At 39.8% G+C, this 23,086-nt stretch overlaps 1 protein-coding gene across 1 annotated transcript; it reads right to left on the reverse strand.

The window, feature by feature from the left end:
- Positions 1–5,282: 5,282 nt before the first annotated feature.
- Positions 5,283–14,281, reverse strand: LOC110684886 (transport inhibitor response 1-like protein Os04g0395600). Its single transcript, XM_021861324.1, has 7 exons — positions 14,196–14,281; positions 8,742–8,849; positions 8,436–8,567; positions 8,262–8,328; positions 7,147–7,234; positions 6,946–7,037; positions 5,283–6,058 (listed from the first exon to the last, which is right to left on the reverse strand). Exons 1-7 carry the CDS (start codon positions 14,279–14,281, stop codon positions 5,411–5,413), a joined length of 1,221 nt encoding a protein of 406 aa, XP_021717016.1. The 3' UTR covers positions 5,283–5,410.
- Between the last annotated feature and the right edge of the window lie 8,805 nt (positions 14,282–23,086).

The following is a 23,086-nucleotide window of genomic DNA, read 5'->3' on the forward strand; positions in this document are numbered from 1 at the left end:
ACTTGTAGAGTCCAAGGAAGAGAAGAATAAGGAGGAGTGTCCTATTACTAAGCGTACTTAGCTAAAAACAAGAGCTACCAATGAGTGCCTAATTGGTAATCATGAGTCACATTCAAAGGGAGATAAAGATCCCTTGAGTATTGATAAGTTGAAAAACTCAAAGTAAAGGTCTTTTTCAAATCTTGGCCCTCCAGAAGCTTAGGTATCATTTGTTAATCAGTTAAAACCATCTGCATACTTGAGAATTGTCCATGCAAATTTAGATAAATTGAGGCATGGGAAAGAGTTGTGGCTTTATCAACCACAATTAATTTCTATGTTGAGGGTACGTACTCTTACCCCAAAAGAACTTACATAATGATGGAGACCCCCAATAAACATAGTTTGAGGGAAGCAGCAGTATCTCACTCGATACCCACTTTAAGTGTTACCCATGATGATGACACCAGTCCAAAAAAGTTGTCATCATCAACTGATGGAGAGGAGAATGCCTTTGTTAATGTGGAATTCAATTATGTTCATCTGCAACAAAAAGATGAGTGCAACAAGGAACCGAAGGAGCATCAAGTCCATGACCTAGATATGAAGGAGAACAGTAGGCCAGTTCTTAGGAAGGACAACGTTCTTCCATAGCCCAAGTTCAAGAGGAAGTCAAGAAGAAAAAACTTTTCTGAAGCAATGGCCAAATCCCAATCTGCAGAAGTGAGAACCAGAGAAAGGGCTTGAAGAAGAAAGAAGAGTTTGCTTCTTAATGTAGCCTATCCTAACATTAAGTCCAGTTTTCATGCAGGTATATATGAAGAGGAAGGGTGGTACGGGTACGGTAATTCTAAATCTAAGTGTAGTTGTATCCATTTTAAGACTACTCATAATCTAGCTTGTAGCACTAGAGAAAAGAAGTAGTTTTTGTTTTCCTGTTTTGCTTACTACATTGTAAAAAAATAAAACAAAATTAAATAAATAAATAAAATTAGAAGGAAAAAAAACTTTTTTTTTTGTTATTATTTTTTATTTTACATTATTCTTGAGAAAAATGAGAGTTTAAAAGGAAAACGGAGTGACAATTAAAATGCTCCCATAAATAGTACTTGTATGTAAACATTAAATACATATAGTGAATTAGTAATAAGGTTATAGTTTTTTTAAAGCATTAAAAAAATGGAGAAATAAAAGGGGGACACATGTCATTTGTGGCTTGTGTTATTATACACTAAGTATAGATAGATAGATCTATATTTAACGTAAGACAGAATTTAAGATCCAAGATCTAGAATTAAAAAAAAAAATTTAAAAATTAATAATAAATTATAGATTGATATTTTTTAACAAACAAAATTTTGTTATTAAAAACCATTTTTTTTATAATAAATTATTTTTTAGGATTGGTAACAAGACTAAGGCCCTATTCACTTCACCTTATTTTTGCTGAATTCAAATTACTTTTGGAAGAAATTGTCCGGAATAATTCGACCTTTGGCTCATCCGCCCAAAATAATCTCAATTTTGGATTATTTTTTAATAATCCCACCTTTAATATCAATTCGCTTTAAATGGTCCCAGATAACCGGTAACCTATAAAATAGGGTTTTTTTAATAGTTTAAAATACACATGTCACTACGTGATTCATCAAAAATTTAAAATTAAAAAATAATTGAATTTAACAAAATAAAAAATAGCCCTAAAAAAAATTAAAATAAAAAAAATAAAAAATAAAAAATCGACAGCCCCCAACCCCAACCCCACCACTTGAAGCTGCAGTTAACGGGGGGGGTGGCCTGAAAATGTAGACGGAGACAAGCTGCTGCTAACTGGTGGCCGAAATCATTGATGGGGACGGTGAGTAGAGCTGAAATTGAGATAGGGGAAGGGAATGAAGGTCGAAATCAGGGCAGAGGAAGGAGAGGGAGGCCAAAATTAGGACGGGGGAAGGGGAGAGTGTTTTAGGTATTTTTGGAATAACCTAAAAGGGGGTATGAATCCCTTGGGAGACAGATCCGGAATGCAACGTCTAGTTAACCGGAGATCCGCCTCCGACGATCAAGTTTGTGATCGGAAACGAAATTTTAGAGAGAGAAAGTAGAGAGAAGTGAGAGCATATTTTTGGGCATAGAGCCTTTTGGAATTATGTAGTTCCTTTCCCATCATGGAATCATGGGGTATATATAGGGAAGTAGGAGATCATGCTTCTAGGGTTTCATAACCTAGGAAGATCGGCTACCTTATACGTGGTTGACACGTGTATTAGGGTTTGCTTCATGCTAGGCATATTTCTTTTAATGGGCTTTGAGCCGTTCATTTTCTGGTATCTCTCTTAGGCCACGTGTCATGCTCATATTGGCCTTTTTTAGCTAAGCATGATGCCACGTGTCGACTTATAATAGGGCCACTTTTCGGCCTCTCATTTGTCTATAAAAGGGGGTAAAAATACCCATAAACATAAGCCCCTCGAGACGGGTAATTTCTCTTCTCAAGAGGGATTATACCTCTCGAAAATGAATTTATAACTTCTTTGGATTCGGCATCATGTCTACTTCAATTAAAAATGTTTGATTAACTTGGAAAATTTTTATACTTTGGCCGGTATGATATTTTCTAAGTTAATCATACTAATGATTGCCCTTGAACTAGTCAGATGTCGATCCTTATACTTTTAAGCCCCACTTTGATTGTCTTGTGACTAATGGGTTACTTTAAATACCTTCTTACAAGGTTTGTTTGGCTATTAAGCTTTTCCAATTCCTCTCATTTATTCGAATGAGGTTTGCGCTATTTGGTCTATCCCTTAAGGATCATTTTTGGACCTAGGCTTCACTAGTAGAAAAAACTAATAGGCAACCCCCCTATGGCAGCGGTTCATGAAAACCGGTGCCAACTAAAATGAGCGCCAATTAAAATTTCAGAGTTGGCAACGGTTAACCGTTGCCAACTGATTATTTTTTTTTAAAAAGAAAAAAAAATAAAAGGGTTAGAGTTGGCAACGGTTAACCGTTGCCAACTGATTATTTAAAAAAAAAAATAAATAAATAAAAGGATTAGTGTTGGCAATGGTTAACCGTTGCCAATTAATAAAAAAAAAATTGGGCTCCTTTTATTCTTTCCCTCAGCTGCCTCTCTATCTCTCTCTCAAATTCATTCTCATTCTAATTCATTCAGAGCTCCTTCTCTCTCATCTCCCTTAGAATTATCTCCAAAATCCGCATGCACCTCAGATCTCTCTAATCTCTTAAATCACTCGTTCTTCTTGTTTCCTGATATTCGCAAGGTATTTTCTTGAATTTTTTTGGTTGTTTTCGTGTTTTAATTTTTGGGTTCGAAATTTTTTCGTTTTTTTTGGGTTTTTCTAGGTTCGAATACCTGGTTTTTTTTTGTTTTTTCTCGATTTTTTCTCAATTTCTTAGTTTCTTGAATTTTTTGGGTTTTTTGGGTTTAAATTTCTGGGTTCGGATTTTTTTCGAATTTTTGGGTTCGAATTCCTTTGGTTTTTTCTGGGTTTTTGGGTTCGGATTGTTTTCTGGGTTTTGAAATTGATTGGTTCGAATTTTTTGGTTTTTTCTGTTTAAATTTCTGGGTTTCTGGGTTCGGATTTTTTCAGAATTTTCTAGGTTCGAATTCCTTTGGTTTTTTCTGGGTTTTTTGTTTCTAGTTTTTTTGTTAGTTTTTTCTGGGTTTATTAGGTTCGTTCTAGATTATTGGTTTTTTCTGGATTTATTAGGTTCTAGATTAAAACGTAACAATCGTTTTTTCTTTGTTTAATGTTCTGGGTTTATTAGTTTCCAGGTTATTGGTTCGAATTTTTTTTCTGATTTTTGGGGTTTTAATTTAATTGATGCAGGTAGTATTACAACTACAGCGATTGCTCATAGACGAAGGATTCAAGATTCAAGGATTTGGTGTTTTGTTGTTCATTGTTACGTTTTTATTTATATAATTTTTTTATAAATTGTAAAATAACAATTTATTTAATATAACATATTCATGTATATTATGGTGTTCATTGTTTTTCTGGTGTTTTGTTGTTCATTGATACGATTTTGGTGTTTTTTTTTTTTTGGTTTAAACGATTATGGTGCAAGTTTATGCTGATTTTGAACTGTAAAAAAAAAAAAAAAAACAAGTCAATGGCACCGGTTAACCGGTGCCAACTGCATTAAATTTAATTAAAAAAAAAGGCGCCATAGCAATTGGCAACGGTTTTGAACCGTTGCCAATTATTTTGGGATTTGGCAACCCTCTAATACGCAACGGTTCAAAACCGTTGCCTTTGGGGGGGGGGGGTTTGAACCGTTGCCAATTTGCTCTATTCGTGTAGTGCTTGTCTTGCCATTTAGACAAATTTTGTAGCCCTTTTAGGCTATATCTCAATTTTTCTTTAATGGCCAATTAGGCTTAGATGCTTCTTTTGCATTCGTTCGGTATTTGGTCTAGTTCAAAATAGAGAAGGTTTTGATTAACTTAGACTAGGCAAATGTCGAGAAACATTTAACACTAACCGAGGTGCTTTGCCTAGTGTCTGTGTCGAATAAAATATAACATTTGCTGAGATTCTTAGTCTCGTTTCTATGCCACGTGGGAAGAATTTTCCTTTGTCTTTTCTAGGCGTCCAACGATTTTTTAGTCGTTTGGACTAACCTTTGAGATGTCAATTGATTTTATCTTTTTATCCATCTCAATAACTTCAAGTTCTTGTTAACGAGAAATTTCATCCTATGCCCTTGTCACTTATGACTCAATCAGGCTTGGACTTAATTGGGGTGAAAGATGACCATCTGTCACTTCTTGCACTTGTCTTCGGAATTCTATTTGGCCCAAAAGACTTAGAATTCTTACACTTTGGAGTACGTTTAAGATTTCTATTTGACATTTCTGCTGCCTAGAATCTTTGTACTTTGGGAGTTTGAGCTATCACTAGGCAAAAAATACAAATGGGCACCGGTTCAAAACCCCCATTTCGCACCGGTTTTGAACCGGTCCTTATTTGAAAGATGCCAAAAATCAAAAGATTTCGCACTGGGTTCTTTGCTATGAGCCGGTGCGAAAAATGGCCCAAAAAAATTTTAAAAAAACTTTTAGCACCGGTTCTTGCCCGGTGCGAAAATGGCCCAAAAAATTACAAAAAAAAACTTTTTGCACCAGTTTTGGTTCAAAACCAGTGCTAAAAATACCCCAAAAAATAAAAAATAAAAATTTGCATTTTTTTTCACTTAAATTTATATAGAAACACTAATATATATATATATGAAGTTACATATTTTCATTAAAAAAAGGCTGTAATATTATAATTTTCGTCCAAAAAAATAAAATATAAAATAAAATACAAGGTTACACACAAAGAAAATAAAATAAAATACAAGATTACACCCTCCATTCCTTCTTTACTAGCTTGAAATTCATTGTTGACTTCGTCAACCATTATGACCTCAACCTAGGCATTTCCTTTGCCAACAGCCTACAGGCATTCATTGTGACATTGCAAGTCGACATCCAAAGAGATCTCATAGATTCATACTTCTCCAACCCTGAAAGAAGAGCATTATTACCAAAGGGGCAATCCCTTATTTCAAGCCGTCTCAGCTTAGGACAACCAGCTAGAACACATTGCATAGCTAAGTCACTACTTCCAACAAAAGCCACAGAAAGTGTCTCCAAGTTCTTGGCATATTTGCCAATATATTCGAATGTTAAATCAGTCAATAAACCGGACAATACAAGTCTTCTGAGCTTCTTACATGATTTTACCACCGAACCAAAAGCCTCATCCACAGATTCATCAGTCAAGTCGTCGGGTTCACCTGGATTCATTATACAGAGGCGGAAATGAGTAAAATTGGGGCAGTTTTTCGCAAACGTTGCTACAACGGCATCTGTCATCTGCCGACAAAAGTAGAGAACGTAGTGGAGCTTAGGGCATCCATAAGACACCGAAACTAAACCAGATTCTGTTACCCCGTAGACTACGTCAGCATCAAATGGGTTTGCAGGGAATACCCTGAGTTCCTCAAGCAAAGGGCAGCTGGACCCAACAGCTTCAAGACCTTTATCACCAACAGTGTCAAGTACCTATAACAAAAGGATGGCAATTTTAGAACCTAAGTACATGCAGCAAGATCAATACCAGTTCAATGTCTATTTACTTTAATCACAAAAGGCATTGAGAAACTTTATGTAAAAGACAAACAGTAAATATTGTTTGGATATGTAAAAGCTATCAGAATTTTGTGAGAAAATAAATATATCTAAGAAGAGGCATAATCATAAATTACTACGGAGTAGCAAGTACAATATAGTATTATATGGCTGAATCTACAATCTTAAATTCAATCTTTACAGGATTGCAAACCTAGTCATCACTCATTTACCACACTAATTAATACTTGGTTCAGACTCAGATGTACACTATTAACAATAAGCCATTAAATCAAAAAAATTATTCCACATATGGTCAAAGCTTCTTTCTAATGCATTTTGAACTCTGGCAATAACCTCAACTCTGCCTCGTAAAATATTAACATCTTGCATTTTTAATGTTTTCTATACTAGAAGCTTAAAATAAAAAAATAAAAAAAAATAAAAAAAACCACTATTCATGTTTAATTCTGCCAACTATAATGGCTTACATATAGCAAGTATAATCAACATTCAGTCACTTTTATGCGACCATTAGTTTGTATTCGATCATTTATCAAACCAATCAAATCGCAAATGTGATCATCAATGATGAAAGTCAATCCATATGACATAAGTGCATCAAAAACAAGACTTTTCACAGCTTTAGAAGAACCAAGTTCATTTAAATGTAGGAGTAAATCAAGCAATGCATCCAATAAACAAAAGAATGTGGAGATCATTCGAGCAAATTTATTTTGAAAGAGCAGCTGATTTGATTGTTAATCTGTGCAAGTAATAAACATCTTGTCTCACGTTAGAAAAAGGTTTTAGATGCCTACCCAAAGCCGTCGGAGATTAAGACAGTTACCAAGAAGCTGAGCAAGATCATCACATTGTAAAGGTACATCGCTCAAATTCAAAAATGTTACTCCTGAGCAACAGGATAGAGAATAGGCAGATAGAGTGGATTAGCTTCATATAAACCAGAGATAGTTTGAAGACTATGATAGTTGTTAAACACGCTCTCAAGACTAGAATACTGAGCTGGCTGGAGCTCTCGAGAAGGCACCTGTGCCTAGCTAAGAGTCCGTAAGTAAAGCACTCGGCACCATATATTGGTTCTTGAACCTGAGAAATAGAAGAACCCATATCATAAGAAAATCTTGACAATTTCACGGCAGCTGTAAGTATTTTCTCGGATCAATAGATCACACTAACATCAATCAGTAAAAACAAAATGGCAAGATTGGTTTACATGTTTTCAGGAGAGTATGGTTAGTTTAAAGGCTTAACATAGCAACTGTAGAATACTGGTAGCAGGACAACTTGGAGATTCTAGTAGACCACTCTTTTTCTTTTCTTTTTTTTTTTGGAACCAAAGCCCTAAGAGGGAACTCAATTATCATTACTCGACTGAAAATCAGAGATAGCCAAATCAGACATCCAAACTCTCCTATCAAGACCCCAGGGAGACACATGAGCAAGCTCATGAGCCTCCTTATTACCTTCTCTACCCACCCATGCCCAAGAAATACAACTGAACTTAGCTAGCAACAAAGTGAATATCCTCTAACAGAAGCTGGAATGAGTGATTGCCAGCTTCACCTTCTTTGATAGCATGAATGACGCTCTCATTGTCATTTTCAACCACCACATCAGTGCAGCCCACCCAATCAGCAAGTTGAAGCCCCACGAGGATAGCTTTTGCTTCGGCACACTTTCTCATCAATTCACTCAAAAATTGTGAGGATTCAGCCAAACAAAACTTGGTTTGGCACCACCAAAAGAACAGGCAACAGTAACATAGATTAAGAATTAGCATGATAATATGTTGAGATTGAGGTCCATACATTGATTCTCATCAATTTACTGCCGAAAATTGGCCTAGTATAGTTTGGTTTATTTAGTAATGTGCAATTTCAAGTAAAAACATTGGAATTAATCCCACAACTTGACAAGAAAGAATATACTAGCATTGAGAATACAATCTGTAAGGTGAAGCAAATGATCATATTCAAAGAATTGGCATCATTAAAAGAGCTTTGATCCATAACATGAGCTTAGACTTTGTTCCCTTTGAAGGTGTGGCCTTGATAGGATCACGAGTGGCTGAAAACCCCTGAGGTGTAGGAGGATTCGTTCTTATGGGCGATACCTTAGCCTCACGCTTAACATTGTTCAAATTCAGAGAAATAGGGATATTCTCTGCTTCATCATCTCTCCTGAAACATTCACAATTAAAGCATCAGCCTCTTGGGTATAACACTACAATACTAGAATTATATGAACATCATCAAAATCACAGTACATAAGGAACTAGCAAGCATACATGTTTCTCCTGAGCTTGGGTCTGGCATTGGTTTTGAGTGCACCTTCAGATTTAACCTCTTCCTTGGTGCAGTGACAATTGATCCTCCTCTTCCTCAGGGCTCTCATCCTCTTTCTCCCTAACTCTGGTAATCTTATATACTCACAGAATAAGAAGAATCAATCCACTTAGAGATGCAGCAACAACCACACTCAACAACAACAGTAGCACCCCACAACAGAGCACCACACAACACACACAACACGCAATAGCAGCACACCTTACACGCAACAATACACGCATAGCACCACACGCGCAACAACTAACCTCGCAGCACCACGATTAAAATGGAAGGGAAAAGGAAAACTAATCCACCAAAGACGCAATTGCTCATTGATCTCAACAGCAAAACTGATCAAATTAACATCAATAACACTAAACAAACACACAAACTCAAGTATAAAGAGAACAACGAGAACCTGAAAGAGCAAAAACTAACACTGTAAAAGAAACCGGTTTTTTTTTTTTAATTTTACAACAGCTTTGAACCGGTGCGATTTACTCACTTTTCGCACCGGTTTGGTTAGAACCGGTGCGAAAAGTCTTCCCCTCAATCCCGCCTATTTTCTTTCGCACCGTTTTTGCGATGCCTATTTCATTTTTTCTACTAGTGTATACAATGTGATTTGCCGAGTAAATCTTCTCAGGATTATACTCAGCATTTTATCATTGTATTGGGTATTATACTAGGCAATGTAGCCGTATGTATCATCCATCTTGCCTCACTCCTTTTATAGATGCTCGACATAAGTGCCGTTTTGCCTTTTTAAGACAAGTCTTACTCGGACTTGGAAGGGTGCTGTATGAACAGCTCAACCTCTTCTAGGGTTTTATGAACTTGTTCGGATGAAGGAGCCATACAATATACGTTTTAACCATATAAAGGTTTGTATATTGCCTCATACTAAGGGACTTTTTGTCCTTTATTTCAGGAAGTGGCTACTCAATAAGGAACGTATGGATCTTAGTCTTTCCTTATTGCCCCAATGGGTTGGCTTATCGTTCAAAGACTCGAATTAAATGTGACGGCTAGCCTTTGGTTTACTGATCTGGCCGTTCAATTACTAGAAGAAGCTGCCCCATCTTTGATGAGCTTTCTTCTATCTTCGATCATCAACTTGATTATGTTGCAATGATACCCGACCTTGAAACTATCTTGCGAGCAATGAATGCTTGCGTAGATGGTCGGACACTTAGTAGACATCTTGAAATCGTAGAGGGCCTACACGACCTAATGGTAATTCTTGCATTAATCTTTTGAAATTTGTTGCCTCTTGCGGTCTTTAGTAATAAGTCGAGGCCTAATGGTCCTCATCCACTTGGCTTCTCACAAGTGCTGCTTATCTTCCTAAAGGAAGGTTGTTTGCTCAAGCTAGGCCTTGGCTCATGTGTTGGCCAGCTCAATCGGTTGCTTGGTTACGTACTAAGCTTTGCTATCTTTTGTGTACTAGCTAGCCCCTATCCATTAGGACTTTATGGTTGGTTGGCCTCATGGCCGTTTGATTGTTTTCGAACAGGCCTGATCTTGGTGCTCGGTTTCACTTTGTTGTTGGACGATCTCAAGAGGCCCAACTTCGGATATTGCGTCGGCATACGGCTGATTTCATGATTTGGCTAGGACCTTAAAGCCTTGCCATTGATGTTGCTAGATACTCATATTAGTTTTATCATCACATTGATATGCTTGGCCTTGATTCATCTTGGTCAAGCATGAGTTAGATAGCTACTCGGTACTGATGTCATTCGGCTGGAGCATACTAAGTCTGTACCGACTCTTTTGTTTTGTACAATAAGTCTTAGCGCTTTGCATTTGTCTGCTCGACAAGTACGCCTCGTTGTTCAACAATCGTTTCCTACAACATGAAAGAAACATGGTTGGCTGGCACTTAGCCCCTGCCCTCGCAAGTGGCTCTCTTGCCCATCATTTGTCATCATTCTACCATCTTCGACATTTCCACTTGGACAAAGGTTATCTTGGATGCTTTGACTTTATATATAGTCGACTCTTAAATGTCGAGCAAATTATCATAGTCGACACTTTAACTTATGTAGCTGTGAATGCCGCTTAGTCTTTTAAAAGAAGGTCGTCTGCAAGGGTCGAGCTCATACCATTATTTTTCTATTTCATCCTTTCTCATGGATATTTTCCAACTCGGCATTCGTGCCATATAATTTTTCAGATTTGTCGAGTGGATATTCGCATATAAGCAAACTCGGTTAATTTCATTAGGTCAATCTTGTCGAATAAAAGCAAAGAGGTTGTCCTTTGCTGGAGGGAAGCTCAGCCTTTACAAACTTTCTTAACCAATTCACTTGGCCAAGTATGTGGAATGAAAGTTGGAAGGTGATCCACTACTAGAGGGCAACTCAGCCTCCACCGATCAGCTACGCATACGAGGACGAGCCTTGCCATTACACTCAGCCAAGTATGCCAAATATTGGCCATCATCAAGTGTTGTATAACAAAATTCATGGTTGCGAGGCCTCAAAAGGCTTCACTCAAGGGAAGCTCGGCCATCTTACTTAGTAGTTATGCTCTTGACTTAGGGTTGTCTTGCATGCCCATCTTCAAGAGATGACACGCAACGCCTGCTCGGAAAAGATGTTGGTTGGCCTTAACTCTTGCCCACTTAGCAATGGTTATGCCATATGCTCGGCAATATTACTATTCATGTCGCCTATTTTCTCAAAGCTAGCTTCATTAGTATGGCCAGCTCGGCTTCATATCCATATTCGGCGAGGGAACCAGAAGTTCAATTTGTCGGTCTATCTTGGTGCCGAGTTGCTTGTGCTAATTAACTTCTTTTGCAAAGGACGCCTAGAATCGAGTAGATGGTCCTTTGCTCAATAGCAGTTCGGCCACCTAGCTCGGCAAGACAAATGCCGTCTAGCCATGCTTACTTGTACATGTTGGTTTCTCTTCAGCATTATTTTTTCCGTCTTGTGATGCAATGAGCAATCTCCATTTAATTTCATTTAGCACATTGGCCAAGTCATTACCCGTCCACCTAAAAGTCATTAGGAGATCCTTTGCTTAATAGCAGCTCGGACACCCAATTTTATTCGGCACATTAGCCGACTTAATACCTGTCCACCTGAAAGTGATTAGGAGGTCCTTTGCTCAATAGCAGCTCGGACACCCAGCCATGGCTGACCATCTATGCACTCGGCTAGGCAGCTCGGACAGGTTTTTTTTTTTATTTTTTTATTTTTTTTTTATTTTGAATCAATATTTAGAATCATAATAATGATGTCGCCTAACAATAATACCACCATTCGGCCGTATCGCTCATTCAGTACATCGAATTCTGTCATTTTATTTGACTTGAAAAACATTTAAGTGCCTTTCTAGGGCTTTAAACGAACGCGGATGACTCGTTAGCCCATTTCCCTTTCTAAAAATATATTTTTTGAGGCATTCTGACAAGTACAAATTTTTGCCGATTTTTTTCATCGCTCGAAGGCATATATGTTTGCCTAAAAGAGAGAAGATAGTTCCTTACCCGAAGGCAACTCGGACGCCCAGTGCTGGCCGATCATCTATGCTTCCAAGGGCGAGGTTTCCTATTTCATTCGCCCAAGAAGCTCGGCCACATTGCTGACTGTATGAAAGTAGGAACATGGGCTCTTGCTCAATAGCAGCTCGGCCAGGCTGCTGCTCCGCCAAGCTACTGCTCTGCCAGGCTACTGCTCTGCCTTGGCCGAGTAGCTATGCTTGGTACGGCACACTTTGCTTTTTAACTCGGCCAGCTTGCTTGCCTTGCCGCCTAAAGAGGAGTAGCTGGTGCTTAAGTTGAAGGCAGCTCGACCAGGCTGTTGTTGCCGACCAGCTATGCTAGGAGGGGCATGCCTTGCATTTTCACTCAGTCGGCCTACTCGGCCTTGCTATATTCAACCATGTTGAGTTTCTTATAGAGTACATATTGAAGCTTTTATTCATCAATAATCTCTTTAGTGCCGCTTAAAAACTTTGCCTCGTGGCTATATTTATGCAAATGGTAGTGCCAGCTACCTATATGGATATAAGACACATAGTACGACACTTGGCTTTAGACAATTGCCACTCATCATGTGTGTATGTTCAATGGAAGGTATAATAATAATAATAAAAAAAATAAAAAAAAAATTTATACATGAATATTATAATATTATTATTAAACTATTATATATAAGCATAATAATAATGCTCATGCTAAAAGCATAGTATCATTATATGGCAGCTCGGCCACCGCTTTCACTCGGACAGGCAGCATGGCTGCCTAGAATTAGGAACATGGTGTTTCTTTGAAGGGCAACTCGGCCAGGCTGTAGCTTGGTCATGCTGCTTCACTGGCTTGGCCGGGTAGCTATGCTCGCAAGGGTGAGCTTCGTACTTTCATTTGGCCAGCCATGTCGTGTAGTAACAAGGGGCCGACCAGCTATATATACCTTGGAGGGTGCTTTGCAATTTTATTCGGCCAACAATGCTGCTGCCATTTTGCCGCCAAGAAGTGAAAAGGTGAGGCTTTGGTGGAAGGCAGCTCGGCCAGCTTCGCTCGAACACCAACTCGGCCAAGCCGCTCATATGATCATACTCTCATGGAGATGGGTTTGAGCCTATTTCCCACTTGCTTTTACGAAGTTGAGGACTTCCTCACATTGAGCTCGGTACTTAGCCGCCGTTTAATTTTCGTATTCATGAGGAGCTTGGCATGAAAATGCCGTATGTAGCATAGTTCTTGAAGATGAGCTTTCAAGTTTCACCAGGCTTAAGTGTCGTTCCGATGCTTGAACGTGAGATGATTCTCACATTGAGCTGTGCTGCTTAACTGAAGTATTCATGAGTAGCTACTCTTCTTGTTGTTCGGTCGTAATGCGGGGTTCGACAATCTGCCGGATAGCTCACTTAATGAGAGTGAGCTCTCAAGTCTTATGTTGCATTTATGCCACCTGAATGTATAAGGGCAGGCTTGTTCTCAAATGGTGGTCGGCATCATGGTATTATTGTGCCGAGTTGCTTTGTCGAGTGTTCTTGAATGCCGCTCCACTTAAGCTCACGCAAGAGGCAATACATGGAGCTCTTACATTTCCACCAATGACAGTAACAAAATAATATAGTATCTTTTCTTCGGCAAATTTATATTATGCTTCTTCACATTAGACATGTAAAAAATTTATATTATGATAAATTATTATCATAATATAATAATATAATAATTTGCAAAGCTGTAAAGCTCAACATGCCGACCATCATTGCTTGTACGGGGGAGCATACCTATTTCACTCGGCATTTGTCTTCAACTTGAGTAGCTTGTCCTCAAATGGAGCTTGGCAACAATGTTGTATGGCCATTTCATGCCGTATGCTTTGTAATTAACAAATTGGACACAGTATAACACACGACATCAATGGCTCCTCGTACTAGGGGATTCGCCCTGCTGGCCAAGTTTTCTTGTTCCGCATTTTACCGCTTGCTTTTACAAAGTTGCAAGCCTTCTCACATCGAGCTCGGCACTTGGCCATTTCGATGCATGAAGACAAGTTATCTTCTCAAATGGAGCTCGGCTTTCTATTTGCCGTGTCCTGAGTAGCTGGGTGGCTTTGTTCTCGGCCAACTACATCTTTTATATATGAATATTATAGCAATAATGGTGTATGAATTGTTTAGCACCAGATGTCATTCATACAAAGAAATGAATGAGCTTTTGATACATCATCAAATGGCCTTAAAGCCATGTATACCAGAGAACCTCAAAGTTGTTTGTCTTGGTGTTCAGGATGTAACCCAACAACCCGTACCCAGAATCCGTGAAGACCCTATTGTCCATGTAAGCACGAACACAGGAAATAAGGATTAGCTAATCTCGGGGTGAATCCGAGGATAACCACTCCGATGGTAAAGTCAGAAAGTGTTTAAGAAGAAGAAAAAGTGAAGATAATAAGAGAGAGAATAAGAGAGAGAGACAGAGAGAGAGAGTGTAATAAATGCTACCCTTTAATGAAGAATTAACTTGCCTATTTATAGAGAATCCAACTGCCAGGTGGCTGCATGCCATGCAAGTCACATACATGCCAAGTGTTGGTCGCCTGACGCCACGTGTTGCTCACAGGACGACCATTACCTATGTCGTTATGAGTGTATACCGATATGGTCATTATGATCCGTAGTAGGAATCCATGTATTCTGTAATAGGGTTGATATCGACATTCTTATACCTGTTATTGGTATCTCCCTATACAACTAGGCCCCCAAGTGAGGATGTCTGTGAAACTGAGGTTCTCACTTTTAATGGGCTCAACCATTTAATCTCTAGGAGACTGAGTTTACACTTGAACTTTATTTGTACTCAATCATTTCAATTTTAGGAGACTGAGTTCTCATCTTAACTTAGTGATATGTTGAACTCTATGTTCAGGCTTAGAGCAAAAAATCTCCGATTAACACCCCAAGTAGAGCTGGGCACGGGCCAGGGTGGCCCGCGTGCCGCCCGGCACGGCCCGCCCTTCGACGAGGCACGGCACGGCCCGGGTGGTGGCCCGGCACAGCACGGTGGCCCGCCGGCGTGCCGTGGGCCGTGCCACGGACAAGAGGTGGACTTTTCGGCACGGCACGAGCCCGCCCCTACGCCCGCCGTGCCGGCCCGCCGTGCCAGCCCGCCCAGGCACGCCCTAAATAAATAAATATATATATATATTAATATATATATATTAATATATATATATATAAATATATATATTTATATATAAATTATATATTTATATATTTATATATATATATTTATTTATATAGTATTATAGTGTAAACATTATAATAATAATAATAATAATAATAAAAATAAAAAAAAAATAAAAAAAAAAATCTTGAACAGCCCAGCCCGCAGCTAGCCCGCCAGGCCAGCACGCAGGCTGGCACGTGGCCGGCACGGCACGAGCCCGCTAGGCACGAGGGCCGTGCCAGGCCGTGGGCTGGCCTGTGAGAATGGCCGGCACGGCACGGCACGGGGTCTTCGGCACGGTGGCACGACCGGCACGGCACGGCACGGGGTCTTCGGCACGGTGGCACGACCGGCACGGCACGCCGGAGCCCGTGGCCCGCCAGGCACGGCCCGCGGTGGCACGGCCCGGCACGATGCCCAGGTTTAACCCCAAGTGAGCTTGTCTGCTGACTATAGAGAAGCTCTACTTTATATTCAGGCTGAGAGAAAAAATCTCCGATTTGTCCCCCAAGTGAGCTTGTCTGCTGATAGCAGATAAGCTCTACTTTATAATTAGCTTGGGAGCAAAAAATCTCCGATTTGCCCCCCAAGTGAGCTTGCCTGCTGTCTATAGATAAGCTCTACTTTATAATCAGGCTGGGAGCAAAAAGTCTCTGATTTGCCCCCCAAGGGAGCTTGTCTACTATCAGCAGATAAGCTCTACTTTATAATCAGGTTGGGAGCAAAAAATTCTCCGACTTGCCCCCTAAGTGAGCTTGTCTGCTAACAGAAAATAAGCTCTACTCTGTAGTTAGGCTAGGAGCAAAAAATCTTCGATTTCCCCCCCAAGTGAGCTTGTTTACTGATAGCAGATAAGCTCTACTTTATAATTAGCCTGGGAGCAAAAAATCTCCGATTTGCCCCCCACGTGAGCTTGTCTGCTGTCTGTATATAAGCTTTACTTTATAATTAGGCTGGGAGCAAAAAAATCTCCGATTTGCCCCCCAAGTGAGCTTGTCTGCTGTTAGCAAATAAGCTCTACTTTATAATCGGGCTGGGAGCAAAAAATCTCCGATTTGCCCCCTAAGTGAGCTTGTCTGCTGATAGAAGATAAGCTTTACTTTATACTTAGGCCGATTGGAATACCAATCGCTATTTTAAAGTTTTATTTATTTTTATATATATATATATATTAGGCGGGAAGTTTGACTATTCCAAGGACACGTGTCGTTAATCCGGCTGAAAAGTTTTGAATTGACAATATTTCCCAGCCCTTTGATTTCTGACCAGCCCGTCACATCAACCGTCACTTTTTGAGACCCATATAAATAGTATTTGCTTCCCCTTTTTCTTTTCATCTTCCTAAAAAACCTCTCGAAATCAAACTTAAGCGAATTCAAGGCATCTCTGTGTAAGTTTTTTAGCGGCTATCAAGTGTTCTCAAATGCAGCGGGGATTTGGAGTACGACATCTTGTAACTTTTAGGTGCATTCATTGATTGGAATTTTGAAGGTATTCACGAACCCTAACATTAATTTTGCATGTTTTTTATTTTTCCGATTTTAGCGTAGTTAGCAGTTATAAATGTCTGAGAATAGTTTGGAGGAGGAACAAACCCACACTCAATACCGTTCGGCGTCGTCTTATTAGGCAATCTTTTGGTAAAGATATCGATAAAACCCAAGGTACAACGTCTTCTCTTTCTGATAATATTGAAGATCCGTTTCAGCCGTTAACTGCTAAAGAGCAAAGGCAGGCCTATTACAGTCACAAGGTTATAGCTGACTGTGAGAGGGTTTTTTGACCAAATAACCCTGATTCGCCTGCTGATATCGAGGTGCTTGACGTTGAGCCAGTTAGTGTCCGATATCATTTGCGTAGTTTCGCTGATAAACCAGATCTTGACCAATACGGTTCTAACGTTGGTCACATTAGGGTTGCAACCATGCCGATGACAAAGAGAACTAGCTACCAACCCCATGTTACATCTGATATCCCTTCTGCAGAAGCTGAAACCAGTCAGAGGCCTGATAAGGCGCAGGTTGTGAGTTCCTCCGATGAGTCAGAGCCTGAGGGCCCTAATTTGGGTCCTAGCGGTGATAATGGTAACAACGGGTCAGATGTTCATGATTCGACCGTTAAATTATGTCCTTCATGATGAAGAATTAAATGACGGTGAGGAGGTTAACCAAGAGGAGGCCGTAAACGCAGATGGCCAGGATGATTTGGTAAACCTAATGGAGCAGGTTACCAAAAAAGAAAGTTTAGATGAAGGGTACAACTTTGAGGAGGACGATGCTGAGTATCGGCATCCCATTAATTTTGACCCTACCAACAAAGTTGCCGAGGCCAAAACCAACAAAGTATGGCGCAAAGCTCGCTCTTCAGAAAGATTATTGCCGACATGCCAAGCGATTCTATCGGCTTCCTGATGGTTACGAACTGACCCTGCCTCCTGCCGAGTCCACTGTTCTGGACTGTCTTGTTGACCATGTTGCTATTTACGCTAAACACCTTAACTTCGGCCTCCGCTTCCTTATCCATGATTTTATTGTAAGATTCTACGGACCTAGAATGTCTACCTTGTACAACTCACTCTGCAGACTATTCAGACGGTAGTGGAAATTGTTTGGGTCATGCTCTATAAGAACTTTCCTTTGACTCTGAACTTGTTCAGGAGGCTTCATTGGCTAAAACGGGACGGCCAATCTGAGGGTTGGTGGTCAATTTACACAGCTCCCCGCAAGTATACCGTCCACCGCAAACTATCTAGCTCAAAGGCTGGAAAGACAAGTTTTTCTCTATGCATGTTCCAGAAGACTTCCCAATTAGGACCTTTTACCGTCCCCATACATGTTTTGACTCTATTGCTGAGAGGGGTCTTGGCGTTCAAGAACGCAGAGCTTGCGATTATTTCGGCATAGAAGAGATTGAGATTGACGATGATACTGTACAAATAGTTCCTAGGGTGTGGTTACCTGATATGTTCATCTTATATAGTGTTTTACCCCCGTCCCTTGGTCATCTTTAGGAGTATTTTTGGCTCTTTAGAGCCACTTTTGTTACTAATATGCGATTTCTGGTGTTCTCGTAGTCTTGGTATTATTTTATAGGAAATTGCGGATTTGGAGCATTTTCCCGGACTTATTTGAGCCACCACGAGCATTGGAGTAGGATCGCATTCATATGACCACATTCCGAAGCCCAAGGCCGCGTTGGAGCAATCAAACCGGTGATTAAGGGATCGGTGAAGAAGAAGAGTTCGAAGCATTGGACCGAGTCATAAAGACCCGAAGAGAAAATGCGGATTGGGCTAAGAAATAGACTAATTGAGGAAGTCCATGATGCCTGAGAGCTCGCCCGACTAGGGAAGCCCTCGCCTTGAGGCGCGTCCGGCCAGGCGAGGCAAAGGGAAAGAAGTAGCTCTTCGCCCGAAGGCGGGCCCGGCCTGGCGAGATGGCGCTCGACTGGGCGCGTGCTTTTAAGGAGCATTTTTGTGAATTTTACTTTGTTTTAATTTAGGATTTAGGAGCCTAAGTATAAATAGACTTTGTTAATCAAGTTTTGCGGACGTCTTTTCATTAGTTAACTTCCTGATTTTAGTTTTAAGCTTTTGGTTAATACTCTTGTTTTCTCTCTCTACACTTTGAGTTTTATGCAATTCATCATTTCCGTTTATTTTGGTAACGATTTCTTCCCTTTTATTTTAAGTAATTTAATTGCTTTGATTAATTATGTCTTGTTTATTTGCTTTGCTTAGTTTAGATTTAAATATGTGTGAGTAGTCTTATTTCTAGGGTTGTGAGGATCCATAAATAATATGAAGGGATAATTTACTATTGTTGATTGTCAATGCTTGATTGGTTTCCTATTGATTGATTTAATGCTATGAAATTATATTTGGCCAGGTTTAATTGTATGAGTTATGCATTATTGATTTGAGATTTGAAAGATGAGAATTGATGTTTAGGCTTATTTTCAATAGGCAAGTTAATTTATAATGGTTGAGTCAAGATTCGAGAGATGCGATTTAATTCCAGTAGGTTAATCTGTTATTGTAATACATAGCGAAAGCCTTTTATGATCTAATTAATTGATGCATTAATGATTGATTATTGTGTTTTACCCTGGAATATTATTTATTGGTGAACCTATACCCTAAGATTTTATTTATTGATTTCTCCTTAGTTTATTTTGCATCAGTTTATTTATTTTCCTTAGTTTAATTCTCACAAAAATAGTTTGCTACTTAATAGTTTAGATTATATTATTTATTTAGGAATAGAAAGACTTGTTTTCCTGTGGATTCGACCCTACTTCCCTATCTACTTTAGTTAGAGGACTTAGGTAAATCTTTTGATTAGGTGATACGACTTTAGCTTGTCACTGCCGAATGTGAAATATATACTTAGTAACGCCCCTTTGTCTCATATCGATCTCTATACTACTAATAGTTATGGTATTGCTCTTCTATTTTTGTATATATATGTGTACCAATCTTTGATATTGGATGTTTCCTTTTTGAGTGTCAATTCATAGTCTGGTATTTTTACTGCTCTCATCTAAGGTGACTTACTTGGTGCAGGTTTTGAGAAGTTAGACCGAAAAATCCTTGGGCTGTCTGCTGACTGAAAAAGAGTGTTGAAACGCTGCCCTTCTTCTCCCAAGCCTGCCTACGACACGCTCGCAACGTACTGCAGCCGATCTTCTTCCTAATCACGTAATCCGAAAAGGAGGGCTGAGAGAATGGCAGATGACAACACTAGAAGAAACCCTAAACGCATTACTCCTCTCGCTAACTGGCGTGGTGGGATGAGTGGAGCCTTTGGCTCGAGAAAAGAGGATGAGCAAGCCGCTAAAAGGGCGATGACGGATGAGGAGCAGCAAAGGCAGCAAGCCCCACAGCACAAGGACCAGGATTCTCAGCAGCAAACCCAGCCATAGCAGCAAGTGCCTCCTGAAGCTCCTATCCAAACGTTAAAGAAGACTATGCCGGATGGGGTCAAGGTGGAAGAAATTGAGGACTCTCCACCCCCCATTTAGCCTACGACTATACTTCATTCTGAGCCACGGGCTAAGGCCCATACCGGCTCTGATGCAAGCGCACCCGGTATTGTATACCAGGAAAATCAATGGATAGAGCGGCCGTCCGGTAAGATTCCTGACGAGGTGGCAAAGAGATTTGCCATTCCTGATGGCAACTCCCAGAATCGCTGGCAACCAGAGCTAGACGTATGCCGGAATGAGTCCATCTTTACCGATGACCTACTTTGGGGTGGTAACCTTGGATATCGGTTGCTTTGCAACCGGGCTACTCCTGTTGACAGGCCTGCTGGCCTCGTCGGCCCAGTTGCAGCTCAGCAAATGCATGATTTAATAAAGGTATTGTATCGGTCTAGCATGATTGCATTTCCAGCAAACCTTTATTGCATTTATTTATTTCTATTTTATTATTATTATTATTTTATGTATGTGTAGATGTATATTATTTTTTTTTACTTTGCCTCTTTCTTACATGTTTGGTTGCTGTACTAATTACGTAGGTTGTTGTCTCCGGTTCCGAGCTTGTTGAAATGTACCGGTATTATCAGGAACAACATCACCAAGCCTCGCTGAACCAGCAAACCGCGGAAACTGCTCTGAAAAATTCACAAAAGGCTCTTGACGGCATTAAGGCGGCAAAAAAGAAGGAAGATAAAGAGCTGAAAGCTCTTAGGGAAAAGGCTAATAAGTCCAAAGCTGCCGAAGATGAGATTAAGAGCCTCTGCTTACAATTGGAAGAAAAATCCAAGGCTATTGATCAACTGCCAGTGGTTCGGAAGGAGCTCGATGATGCTAAGGGTGTCATCGGCCTTTTTAAAGAGAAAGTCCAAAAGATGGAGGCTGACAAGCCTGACATCAAGCAGATAGCTGTCAGTCGGTACCTGAGGTCTACTGATTTCATAAAAAGACTTCAGAACCGTTATGACAGTGGGTGGACTGCAGCTCAGCGTTGTGTTGTTCAGGTTACCGGCTGGACAAAACCTGACTGGCTAAGGTCAAGGTAGCCTTCAATAGCAAAGCTCACGAGAAAACTACCGGCTTTGAACAGCAGCAGTTTGCTGATGAAGGTCTCTTCAATGCTGATCACAGCAGTGATAATGTTAATGGTGGACCCCAACCTTCTAAACTCTCTCGTAACTGAGGGAACAGATATACCTCAAGCTTGAAGGGGCGGGCAGTCATCACCGATATCATCATGTCGCTCATGTGTACTTGAACCTTATCAGCATTGATGTATTTGAATATTTTTGTTTATTGTAAAACTCTTTTTCTTTTGCTTGTGCTGTTTATCGACATATACCCTTTTTGTGGTGATGCCTGTCGAATGTATATTTGCTACCTCGTTTATCATTTTGCTACTTTAATCACGGTTACTCTTATCATGATTTATGCTTTAAAAATGTTGTTTACAACAGAAAAATATAAAAACATTTTATGTTTGACTATCGATGTTATCTGCCCCCTTAAGGAATGTACCTGCATAGCTGGTGCATTCATTAAGGAATCTAACTTATGTACTATACGCATTTCCATTTCCGTTTTCTTCTTTCAATTTTATCTTTATTATGCATTTCCATTTCCGTTTTCAGCCTATTAAATAGCTTTTTATTTAAAAGTTTTATGGAAATTATCTTCTGAATTGAGTTTGCTATTTTAATTTATTATATCTACTGTATGCATGTCTTTTACCGTCTTGCTGTAGTAGCCGAGTTGTGAACTGTTGGTTTAAATTATTACACCGGCAATTTGAGTAGTGTTTGTTTACACCTACTGAAATGCCTCTCTCGGCTATCTTTTTCATGGTTATGCCTCATGTCAGCATATACCGTGATCTGATTTGGCCGGTATTATACTTTGAAACTACAGCCTCACGAAGAGTAGATGTTCACAATTGATAAGACTGTGAATTCACTACCTTCGAGGGAGTGGTTTTTAGCTGTCCATCCCATTTGATTATGTTACCTCAAATGGAGGATGCCTAACAACAAGCTGCTATCAGATCAGGTACCCTTTATATTTTTATCGGTATTATTTGATTAAGATAGTTCAAAAGCATACATGATACATTACCTTACCAAAATTATATACATATTTAAGCAATTTAAACATAAAACTTCTTAAGCACTGCAGCATTCCATACATTCTTTAATGGATTTCCTTCCATAATTTCTAGACGGTATGACCCTTGTCGGACTGAATCGCTGATTTTATAAGGCCCTTCCCAGTTTGCCGATATCTTGCCGTCAAAGTTTCCTTTTCCTATTGTTGTCGTTCTCCTCAAAACCATATCTCCAATGGTCATAGGACGATGATTGACCCTTCTATTATATGCCCTTGACATTCTGTAGTTATATGCCGCTAACTTAACTGCAGCTTTCTCCCAAAGTTCAGGCAAGAAATCTAATTGTTGTCGTACCAAAAGATCATTTTATTCCTTACAATAATGCTGAATTCTAAATTTCGGAAGCCCTACCTCAGCTGGTATCACCGCTTCTATGCCAAATACCAGGTTAAAGGGAGATTCACCAGTTGCTTCTCTGGTTGTATTTCGGTTTACCCACAAGATCTCCGGTATAAAGACGGCCTACAACCCCGTTGTATCTTCTATTTTATTTTTTAGCACCGTTAAGATCTTCTAGTTGGCCGCCTCCACCTGGCAGTTAGATTGTGGATGGCACACTGCCACATACGCAAACTTTACCTTGTACATTGCCATAAGGTCTTTTACCAGCTTACAATCGAATTGCGACCCGTGATAAAAAACCGTTGCCATCGGCAATCCAAATCTAGTGAAGATATTCTTCCAGATGAGCTTTTTTACTTTGGATGCAGATATCTTCGTGACTGGCTCCACCTCTATCCATTTTGAGAAGTAGTCAATACCCACTATCAAGA

The sequence above is a fragment of the Chenopodium quinoa genome, unplaced genomic scaffold (assembly GCF_001683475.1).
Source record: "Chenopodium quinoa cultivar QQ74 unplaced genomic scaffold, ASM168347v1, whole genome shotgun sequence".
Classification (NCBI taxonomy): domain Eukaryota; kingdom Viridiplantae; phylum Streptophyta; class Magnoliopsida; order Caryophyllales; family Amaranthaceae; genus Chenopodium; species Chenopodium quinoa.